Source organism: Alexandromys fortis, unplaced genomic scaffold, assembly GCF_014885135.2.
Source record: "Alexandromys fortis isolate MF-2015 unplaced genomic scaffold, M_Fortis_MF-2015_v1.1 scaffold_10, whole genome shotgun sequence".
Lineage (NCBI taxonomy): Eukaryota > Metazoa > Chordata > Mammalia > Rodentia > Cricetidae > Alexandromys > Alexandromys fortis.
The window spans coordinates 13,639,032-13,650,973 of NW_026067895.1; the positions used below are offsets into that span (position 1 = coordinate 13,639,032).

Below are 11,942 nucleotides of genomic sequence, written 5' to 3' on the forward strand. Positions count from 1 at the left end.
GCCGAGCTGAGGGGGCGTGCGGCCCCGGGAGGGCGGGGACGGGCTCGGCGGCCGCGCGCGGTGGGCGTGGCGTGGGCTGCAGGAAGCAGAGGCAGAGCAGCGACGGGGCAGCGGCGGCCGCCGACGGCCTCCCGCCGTGCTGACGGGCTGGGCGGGCCGCGGCTCTGGGCGAGCTCGCGCGGCTTCGGCGTCTCGGCCGCGGCCCCGGCTCCGGAGGCGCCCCTCGGGGCGAGGGTTACTGGCGGCTGTCGGGACCGCCGCTGCGGGATGTGAGTGCGGGCCGAGCCCGCGCGGGAGGGCCCCCGAGGGCCCAGCCTGGCGGCCGCTCGCTCTTACACCCGGCCCGGGGGCTCCCTAGACCTCGGCCCGCCCGACGCGTCGCGGAGGAGCTGCCCCTGCGCGCCTCGGGGCGCTCCCGTGTGGCTCAACCCGTGTCGCCGGTGGGTTCAGACCCTGGCTGCTGAATGGGGGTGGAGGGGGGAGCGGTTCTCCCTGCTATCTCTCCCTCTGCTCTTCACTTCGCCCCTGTTACTGGCGGGGAACTTTAAAGCGGGTTTCCAAGTAGCCTAGGAAGGAGTGTCTGGCTGCCGATAAATGTATGCATCCTCTTGTGTCCTAGAACCCGATCCTTATCCTTCCTTATCCTTCTGTAAATTTTTCTAGGCATCTAAACAGTTCGGGGGGTGGGGTGGGGGGAGAGCATCTATTTGCCTTGGGTTTCTGAGGTTGTGACTGCGGCTTCTGTTTTTAGGTTCCAGAAGCAGGCTACGGGAACAAGATGTGAACTGTTTTTCCTCCCCAGAAGAAGAGGCCCTTCCTTTCCCTCCCGCGACGGTGGGTGTGCGAGCTCGGGGCTGTGTGGTCGCTGCAGTTAAAAACAAGGGTGTCTGCAAATCTGCGAGCCAGTGCCTGCTGGGGCGGCTGGATGCTTAGGTAGAACAGCAGAGCTAATTGTTGCTTACTCCGAAAATGGAAGTGCCCAACTTTTGCTGTTGCCGTGGGAGAGTAATTGGTATTTATTGTGTCTCTTGGATCCTTTAAGAAACATTCCTTGTTGGGTTAACAGTGTGACTTTGCGGAGAAAATAATTTTGCTTGGGTGTCTGCTGCCACCTTGACTGCTTCCTGTGTTCACCTGCCTCACCTTGCTGTGTTGGTTGAATGTTACGCAGTCTGCTTTCTGGTTATTAATCTGTCAGGGGAAACTCCTTTTCTCTGAATGAAAGGATGGGAGCCACCGAGTGTGTCACGGAGGGAAGGGAAGCACAGCGGGAAGAAGGGAGTCGGAGGTTGCTTTTGGTTTCATAATAGGTTTGTACAAGTGAGCTGTTGGCTTACTACAAATATTCTGATACAGTTCCCAGCAGATCTGAAAATGAATCATCAATTCTTGGTCCAGTTTCCCCATGTTCTTCACCTGCTTACTACCCATTCCACGTGTCAGGATCGTTTGGTTGTGTGCAGATGTGCTCGGCTGTGCTACATCTGCAGACTGAATGTGTCCAGGACTTACGTATTATCCTGAGAGTACTACTTAATAGTTCTACGGAGCATTTACCTGTGCAGGAAGGCTGCAGGATGTGTTGGCTAGATGAGCACTTAGGTTTATTTTTGCTTTCACGGAGTGTTGTGGAACTAGTTCTGTAGACCAGGCTGGTCTTAACCCGGGAGACCTGCCTGCCTCTGCCTCCCCGGTGCGGGGATGAAAGGGGTGGGCAGCCGCTAACCACCACCTGGCTCGGATTTGTTTCTTCCGGTGTCATTTCCTTTGCGATTTGAAGGTGCCTTGACCATGGAAAGCCAACGTGATGTTTTTCTCTACTTCACCCCAGTAGGCTCTTCTTGAAAGCTGGGTTCCATTCCTGGCAAAGTAGGAAAGAGCACCAACTTCCGAGTTAGGTCCGAATGTGTGGACTTATTTTAGAATATTAAATGGTGTGTTCGGCACCTTTAATAGCTGTATCACTGACAGTTTACTTTCTTAGGCGATGGTGTGAAGATTGATATGGTACGTGCAAAGTAGTGATTTGGCCACTTTTTGAAAGTCTTAGCCACTCGAAGCTGGGCAGGTAATGGAGCTGGATGGTGCATTGGTGATCTGCCAATGGCGATTCTTCCTTACAGTAAGGGGAAACTCCATCTGATGTATTTACAGCCTATGTATGGAAGGGTTTGCCACCTAAGTCCCATTTTGCTGCCCTCTTGTGGATAACTGTGCAAAGAATTTTCTTTCGCTCCTCCTCCACAACGTTGTTTTCCCTTTTTAGGCTCCTTTCTTTAGTTCTCAGTTTCCCGAACTGCGAACCAGGTGCCTAGAGCAGCAGTGAGCTCTGGCTTCCTGGCTTACTTGGGGTATTTTCAGGGTTCGGAAGCTCCGTCCATTCCTACAATGCTGTGTCTTTGTAGAGCTGTGTTTTCGGAGTTTACTATGTGAATAGCAGCAACTTAGTGTGTGACAGTGAGTGTGGAACAAGAAACGACAGTGTGGCAGTGCTTAGGATGGTGCCAAGGTCTGCAGGCTTTTCGGTGCCCCAAGCCACACGAAGCCCTAAGACTATTAATGCGAACTTGTTTGAGCCTACATTACCATTTCCTTGGCTTAAACACATCATGAAGAAATTGCAGTCTTTTATGAGTCCCCAAATGAAGATAGTTTGGGAATATCTTCACTTGATTCCAGTAGATTTTCCTGATAAAATTTTTGATTCAAAGCTAGTAGCAGTTCATAATGGCTCCACATAGTACTTCTCATGATGCCGCCTGACTTCTGCTGGTGTCTCACGCCATGATTATTCCTCTGGTGCACGTGTTACTATACTCATTTCATAGCTTTTTAAAATACTCTGCGTAGGTCTCTTACCACTATGTTTTTAATTAATCTTTTTGTCCCAAACGAAAACTGTTACACTACTGCTGTGATTTGGATCATGAGTGCCCCGCAAAGGCTTTTGTGTTAAAACCCTTATTGCCAGGCGTTGGCTTGCCGGAGATCATGGACCAATGGACGGAGGGGAGATGCTGAGATGCCGACATCTCTGATGGCTTCCCTGCTACCATGGTAACCAGGCCTCTACTTTTCTCATGTTAATAATACTTTGCTGGTCAAAAAGACAGTTTTTGAGCCCTCTGCATTTCCCTACAACTACATAGAGCAATCGCCTTATGTTTGTATGGTCTGTGTTGCTGTAGATGAGACTTGCCAGTGTTCCTAAGAAGAATCTCCTTTCATAGTGTTCAGTGACATTTTCCCTCATTTCGGGCTAAGTCTGTTCTCACAGTATCCTTGAGGGTTTATTAGGTCTTTATTCGATTTCAAGACAGATTTTACGTGGATCCTCATCTCTTCCCAGTTTCTGTAGAAATGTTCCTTAATTACATACAGGACTCATTGGAATACATACTGTTGGGCTCTGTCTCCAGAGTTTCTGTCTCACTAGGTGTGGAGTGGAACTCTTGCCTTTTTTATATGTTTCCAGGTGAGACTGTAATTTTGATCCTGGAACCACTACATGTCCAGAATCACTGATTTAATTTAGGTTGGTAAAGTTTTTCTGTTAAAGACCAGATAGTGTTTAAACTGTGTTGGCAAGATTGTCTCTTTTGCCACTCTACAGTGGTGCCTTTGTAATGCAGAAGCAGTCCTCGGCAGTCCATAAATAACTGACCTGCTGTGTTCCAGTAAAGGTTTATTACAGAAAGAGTAACTGGCTGAATTTGACATGTAAACTGAAATACGAAAATTCCCAATGTACATTATTGCATAACACCACATTCTCCGTGAGTTATTGCTGTTCTTTTCATTCATTTAGTTTAGAGCAAAACTTATTGAAAGAGCTGTTTGTCTTTTTAAAATTCTCTCTTAAAATTTATTTTCTTGAGCAAGTAACACATTTAATTGTTATGATTCAAAAGTAGTAGTATTTTTTGTTCTTGTGTTATTTTGCTTGTGAAACAGAAGAGGGATTTTGTTGGATTAAAAATGGTGTGTGCTCCTGATTGCAACACACATATGCCAAGTTAGTGTAGAAACACTAAATTCTCTTTATATCTCTACTATAGTGTTTTTAGGTGCTCAGATTCTAGCCAGCTGGAGACATAAAAATCATAAGCTGATCATTTAACTAGCTTTCAATTCTGATAGAAACCTGTATATTTCAGGATCGTGTTGTACACATTCTTTCTATATTTTTTTTACACCCCAGTTCCTGTGAATAATGATGTGCTTTTTGTTAGTTAAATTTTCTTTTACTCAGTCTTTTTTTATATTTATTTATTATGTATACAATATTCTGTCTGTATGCCTGAAGGCCAGAAGAGGGCGCCAGACCTCCTTACAGATGGTTGTGAGCCACCATGTGGTTGCTGGGAATTGAACTCAGGCCCTTTGGAAGAGCAGACAATGCTCTTAATCACTGAGCCATCTCTCCAGCCCCCCTTTTACTCAGTCTTTAGTGTGTGTGTGTGTGTGTGTGTGTGTGTGTGTGTGTGTGTATGTGAATGCTACAGACATACAGGTGCCCTGGAAGGCCATAAGAGGGTCTCAGATCCCTTGAAGCTTGACTTACAGTTGCAGCAGACAGGGCAGGTAGAAATCAAACTTGGGTTGTCTGGAAGAATAGTAAGCTCTTTAACTCTGAGCTGTGTCTCTCCAAATTCTCTTACATGGAAAGGTCTAGTCCATGTTTTAACTGTATATGACATATCTAAAAGCTTTCTCTATTTTAATTATCATGATCATTCTTTCCTTGTCACTTTTGCTGCACTTCAATTAAGAATTTAATATTAGATTATACCTTAACTGAATGAAAAGTACAGGCTTTTAGGAATTTTAGATTTATTAATTACTGAAACGAGGATGGTAAGATTCCCTTATCAAACATAATTAGTTTGCAATAAGAATGGATTAGAAGTTATTTTTAGTTCTCTTGGCTTCTAGTTTCATACTTTTGCCAATCTGTTGTTATTTTCTCGTTGTCATTTGTTTGAAAAGTCAAGTGTTTTAGAATTCTATAATATAGAAGTAATTTGGATATTATATTCTAAAATGATTGTATTGAAGGCTTTTACATGTATGTGTGTATGTACATACATAGTTAAAATTCATAATCGCTCCTATTTAATTTTCATTTATTTAACATCATTTTGGTGCCAGGGACCATGAATGAAATAATTAATGAAACATTGTGCTTCTCACCTTCAAGAAACTTTCAGTCTAGTGATGAAAGAAAAATCAGTAAACAAAAACATAAACCTCTGAGAAGTCTGAACTGATGGCTGCTGGGTAGGGGCAGGGACAGCTGGAGAGGGAGGCTGAGAACTTTGGGAGAGATGATGATTTCTGAAGGTTTTGGGTGCCATGTATGAGCGTGGTCCAGACCATGACTACATTGTTCATTTCATTTTATATGAGGAGGAAATCCTATAAATATAGATCAGAAATAACTTAGATGTAAATTCAGAATTAAGTACTTGAAACTACATGCATTTTAAGAACTAGAGAATTTGCAGTCAGTAACTTAGAGCTACCTCTCTCCTCCCACTAGTGTATTTTGAGTTTACCTTGCTTTTAGTGTTCTTTTTGGTTTCATATATGTACATATGCCTTAGTTCAGTTTTGTCCAGCTTATTTAAAGTGGTTATCGCAAAGCTTACAGTTTCTGCAACTTACCATTCTGTTGTCAATGTTTGTTTCCTGCACCCCAGTATTTACTCATTTTCTCCATAATTTAATTATTTGAAGGTTTGTGTGCTATGTTGTGACTTTGGAAGTGGAGTGCAGTGTATATGTGTTTGTGTGTGTTTTAGTTTCTCTAGGGTTTGTGACTACAAGAATTGATCCTCAAAAGCCATTCAAGAAGGATAAATAACAATTCTGAGATGTGGTTTACATGGTGCTACAGCAGCGCTGTCAGATAAAACTACAACAGCAGGGCACAGCAGAGCCATTGCAGTGGCACCCGCTGCAGTATGTGTGTGTGTGTGTGTGTGTGTGTGTGTGTGTTGAAGTATGCTAAGGATTAAGGTGGAGAATGGTGAAATGTACTTGCAAACTACATTTCAAGAAAGATAGTTACTTTAAAAAATAAAACAATTCATTTGATTTCAGGAAACTTTTTTATTTGAAACATCTGCCTCTGTAGCCACAGTTGGCCAGGAATTCAACAGGTAACCTAAACTGACCTCAGACTCATGGTGATCTTCTTGCCTTAGCTTCTTAAGTGCTAGGATCACAAGCACGAGACACCACACCTGGCTTTAAAGTGTTTTAAAGTGAACTTTTATTTGAAGTAGCCCAGCTCTAAGTGTACAGCCTGACCAGTGTCAGAAACAAGGTCATCGGTATCCGTCACCAGTCACAGCGGGACTACATCCCAGTGGCCTGTATGCCTCCTGCTCCTGCTCATTTTCTCCTCCCTCCCTGCCACAGCCCTGCCATGCTAACCATGGTCCTAACTGTCACCCTAAGCAAGAACAGCTGAGAGATAGGAAGTGGCTTGAGAGGCTCCTATAGTAAGCAAAGATTTTTGCTAATAGGAATCAGAGAGAATGACAAAGTGGTAACTTTTGAATGCCTGGCTGCTTAGATTTGCCTGGAATAGAAAGTAAGGGACTTGAAGCTTTTGATTAAAAGCATACCAGAAATTTTTTATCAGGATAAATAAAAATAAGCTAGCACCATTACCAAGAAACTGTCAAACTTTGCTGCATTAAACAGAACCAAAAGTCTTAAATTGCTTGATGGAAAGACATGGCGGCTCAGTTGACAGCAGACGGTAACTGCCCAATCGCCAGTCGACACAGAGAGCAGTGCAGGTAGAAGTTTCAGAGTAAGGGAAATTTTTTTTCAAAGACATTGAAAAAAAAACATGGAGACTAACTCCTAAGAGATATATTTCAGCAGGAAGAAATGAATCCAGAGGGAAGTCATAGGATCACAGACACTGCACACAAACAGATGTATTTAGCAAATTACTGTTTAGTACTAACAGTCTACTTTAATTGACCTTGTATCTGTTCAAAAATCAACTCTTATCTTTGTTATCTTTTCCATTGTTTTTAAAGTTTGTTTCATTTGTTTTTGTTTGCTCCTAATTATTTCCTTCCTCCCTTCCTTCCAACTCTGAGTTTAAATTGTTCATTCCTGAGGGGCAGTGTTAGTTTGTTTGAGATCTTCCTTTGGTCTCTATGTAAGCACTTACTGTTAACTTCCTTTATAGAACTGCTTTTTGCTGTGTTTGATTGACTTGTAGAACTAACAAAGACTACGTAACAAATTACTAAAGTATTTTTTAATCATATAAATTTGAACAAATTTAAATTCTTTTGAGGTTTTGCATATTTACTCAGTTAATCTTCAGAAAGCTTGTGACTTTTTATCTAGCAATTGCCAATTAGGGTTTTTGTTTGTTTGTTTTGGTTATACAGTTTCACTGGGTGTATATTTTTATAACTAAAGACTAGTTCTAATTTTTTCCTTATAGTTGTATATATAGTTCAAATTGTAATTATTTCTCTTTTTTTTGAGGCAGGGTCTCTCACTACTGGCTGTCCAGGAACTTGATATATAATATATATTAATCTGGCTTTGAACTTGCAGAGATCTTCCTGCCTCTGCCTCCCAAATACTGGCATTAAAGGTGTGTGCTATGGCCAAGTTATAGTCCATGTTCAGAGGGAGAGGGAGTCGCTACCATCCCCATGTAGACCAGGCGTGATATTCTCTTAGTTATTTTTCCTTCTATCTGTAGTACTTAGAGCAGTGCTTTGTGTATAGCACATGCTTTACAGTTTTGTTGGAGGTTACTTTTTACTTATTTATTTTTCTTTTTCTAATATATTCTCACTGTGTGACCTCCTTCTGTCTCTTTGCACCACCACTCCTAGTTTATTGTTTGCTGTTATAACCAATATTTTCCTTATGTCCATGATAACATATATTGGTAAGGTTGTCACATTTTTAACACCAGTCATGAAAGAGTCCAAATAGGCAATCTCATATTTTAGCTGCCAGGCAGATTCTGGTATAATTATCTAACTACAATGTCAATGAAAAATAAAAATGCGTAAAACAGTACTCAGTTCTTCATCTTCCGGTATCAAAGGGCAACATCCTATTTATGTTAGTGGTTTTACAGATCTCCTAAGCTTGAACTCTGCACACTTCTTTCACTCCCCTGGCTTCCTCCACATTCAGTTAGTCACGGGGTAGCATGAAGTCTTTCTTGTGTTTCTACTGCCCCTCATTCTACCCACGCTGTTTGCATTTGTGATCTCTTGTTGGCTATACTGCGGCGGCAGCAGCTTCCTAACTTCGTGACTTATCTTTCTGATTTGTTGTCTGTGGTATGAAGTTTAAATTCTTGGGTGTAGTATTTGCTTCTTTTCTTAACCTTGTGCTGTATCAACCAACCTTGTACTCTTTGTAAGCAACTAGATGTCTTGTGGGAGGTAGACAGTTCCTGACACTGGTTCAGCTGCTAATCATGTCCAAGTATGTTATCTCTCGGCCTTTCTTTCATGATTGCCTCATGATTTTTTTATGTGAGTACTCTCCTAAAATTCTTGCACAAATTCAGGTAGAAAGAAGGCAAGAGGAAAAAGAATAAAGATCATGCTGACAGTAACTTCTTGAATCTTGTTTTCTGAAACTTATTTAGATAGTTATCTGTTAGTAGGGAAGTAGTTGCCCAACAAAATTGAGCTTCTCTTTCAAAGGAGGAGGAAATGCTAGCAATCTTGCCGCAGTTGTCCATCCTACCGGGGTGTAACCTCTTACTGTTTTAATTTAGCCTGATGAGTTGTTGCGTTCATAGTACACTCTTCAGCATAGTGTACTTTCCTGGACTACATCTAAATCTGATGCATTTTTTAAAATCAGCTTTAAATTTGACTTTCTCTAATAAAGCTCATCAGATCATTCCCATCTGAAATGTAATTTCCCCTCCACTAAAACAATTCTCAGGGTAATTGTAAATAATGTTTATATGTATGAACTTTTCTGTTGTCTGTAACTGATTCTAATGCTTTTTACAAAGATTATTTTATGTGTACGTGTATTTACCTGCATGTGTGTGTGTGTATGTATGCATATGTATGCATGTATTCATGCACCTCATGCACGCTTGATGTCTGTAGAGGGCAGAGGAGGGTGCTGAAGTCTTTGGAACTAGAGTTACAGAGGATTGTAGGCCACTTGTGACATGGGTGCTGGGAATCAGACTGGGTCCTCTGGAAGAGCAGTAAGTTCTTTTTATGGCTGAGCCATTTCTGTTTTATGGTTGTTTAGTTAGTGATACACATTTATATCCCCTGTTAGGTTTACAGTTTATAATTGTTCACTTGAAGCTCTGTATATTTATTGTGCTGTGCTTTCTGTGTACTATACAATGTTTAGTCAGCTAATCACTTTGACAGAGTCATGGCTGTCAATAAGACTTCTTTGTGTATGAGGGTTGTCTTTATTAATATCACTTTTGGGGTAACTATTGTTTTGTCTTAACTAATACCACTTTTTGGGGTAACTATTGTTTTCTCTAATAGGCCAATGTTCTGAGAAAGACTCTAGATGGGAATGGCTTGCCTTACAATGACAGAGATGGAGGCAACCTCCACATCTCCTGTACATCAGAATGGTGATATTCCTGGAAATGCTAATTCTGTGAAGCAGATAGATCCAGTCCTTCAAGTGTATCTCTACCATTCTCTTGGGAAAGCTGAAGGAGACTATCTGAAGTTTCCAATTGGAGAGTATGTTGCAGAAGAGATTTGTGTGGCTGCTTCTAAAGCTTGTGGTAGGTATTAAAAATCATCTTTTCTTATCTATAGGTTATTATTTTAATTGTTACTCTAATACAATTTACATCTGTAATTTATTATGACTACTGGCTGTGTGTTCTTATGCATAACAATTAGAATAACATTATAGAATTTAAAGTGATTGACATAGAGTGCCTGCAGATGTTTTGAGATCATAGTAGGTAACTAAAGAATCTTGTCATGGAATATTTCATAAGTCAGTCTTTTTTTTTTTTTTTTTTTTTTAAGTGATGTAGGGTTTGCTATGTAGCCCAAGCTGGTCTGGAACTGATTGTTATATAGCCCAGTCTGGCCTTGACTCTACCCGTTGTTTCAGTCTTAAAATCTGGGATTACGTATATGAGTTGTCATCTCCAGCTTCATATGTAAATCCTGAAAGTACATCCCTAGCAAAGTGTGGCAGTAGACTATCAGTTTGTTGAAATATGTATTTGGGTAAAATTCTTACTTATTTTTATTTTTTTTGTGTGTGTGTATTTTGCCTGCGTACATGTATGTCTGTGTACCATTTGTGTGCCTAGAGCCTGTGGAGGCCAGAAGAGGGTGTGTTACAGATGGTTGTAAGCTGCCACCCCGGTCCTTCTCAAGGGCATTCAATACTCTTAATAGCTAAGCCATCTCTGGATATAATTATTGATTAAATATTTTACAGCTTTAGGCATCAGATCATTTTCTTTTCAACTCCTGAAGTTCTCTACCAACCCCATATATACCCCTCCCCCTCTCTGTTTTTTCCAATGTGCTTTGAAATCATTTTTATCTTGAAACTCAGTAAAACATTTATCTTCGTGTTCTGTTGCTGTGAAGACACACCATGACCACAGCAATTTTTAGAAAAGAAAGCATTTAATTAGGGCTTGCTTATAGTTTCAGAGATTTAGTCCACTATCATCAAGATATCACAGAGGTCCTCACAGACCCACTGTCTCCCAGACGATAGGCCCAAAAGATGGACACCCTGGCCTTGTCACATCTTCCCTAGCTCCTCCCACGTGGAGGGACTGCAGAGAACTGATGGAGGGGGTGCCCTGGCAGGCACCCCCTTGTGTATAATGCCTGTAGACTTGTATATGACTCCTTTAATATTGTAAAGATGCTGATGTACAATTGTTTTGTGTTTGTGTAAACACATTGCGTTCCTGGTTCATGCCATAAAGGACGCTGTAAAGTAAAAAGACTGAGCCTCCAATCCTGTGCAAAAGCCGCAGCTCGATTCCCACACTTGACTCACTTGGCTTTGGCAGTGGGGGTTGCAGGGGGCAAGGAGGGCGTTTCCTTCCTGGGTTCAAATTGAAGAAGGAGCCGTGGTCAGTGGGAGGCGCATGATTACAAGCTTGCTGTTCTTCAGTTCATCTGGGTGTTCTAGTGACTTCTGCAGATCCCCTCTGGGCCACACAGATTTCTGCTTTCTGATTCTTATCCTCCAACCAGATGCAAAACAGGTAGGCAGGTTTCTAAGGGGTGAGACCACGCTTAAATGTTTGGGATTTTTCTCATGGTATTTTAGCTGGAGCTGGGTTGGTGTTCTTCCTCCTCCCCTCTTTTTTTCTGGCTTGGAACTCACTGTGTACTCCAGACCGGCCTGAGAGTTCCAGATCCTGGGACTGCAGCTTTTTTGCTACGTCTAATTTGTTCTCTCTTTAAACCCCAACACACAATGGTGTGAGAAGGTGATGCAGAATGGTCTTGGACCAGCCAAGGGACAGAGGTTACGCAGCCAGCATGCAAACTGGGTCCCATTATGTCCCTTTCCAGGGAAAGTGTCTGAACATGTCATATAGGCCTCTAATTTTAATGAGCTTTTAAAAGTTTTTACTCAAAGCCCTGTGTGCTGAAGCCCACAAGGACCCATTTTATATGCCTGCCCGGGGCCACCAGCCTCCATCTGCCTCGGAGCTTGGGAATACAGGCCAGCACCTTCAGTCTGAGGCCACAGAGACGCCATCCCAGCATACAATCTAATTTGCTGGACAAACTTGTTAGACTTCTCTGCTGAGCAGCGTGCCTGCAGCTGGCACATCTGCACATTTTGGCATCAGGCAGGCATCTGAGGAGGAAAAAGGTATTTCTTGCAAGGAAGTCATGTGGAAACACCTAATACTGTTTGCATTCGTGGATTTTTTTTTT

General features: G+C 42.2%; 1 protein-coding gene across 1 annotated transcript in view; it reads left to right on the plus strand.

The window, feature by feature from the left end:
• Positions 1 to 269: 269 nt before the first annotated feature.
• Positions 270 to 11,942, plus strand: part of Jak2 (Janus kinase 2) — a 59,408-nt gene continuing 47,735 nt past the window's right edge. The window contains exons 1-3 of the mRNA XM_050159111.1: positions 270 to 440; positions 752 to 834; positions 9,540 to 9,790. Of these exons, the coding sequence (XP_050015068.1) occupies positions 9,565 to 9,790 (226 nt within the window). The 5' untranslated portion in view covers positions 270 to 440; positions 752 to 834; positions 9,540 to 9,564. The remainder of the gene's footprint in view (positions 441 to 751; positions 835 to 9,539; positions 9,791 to 11,942) is intronic.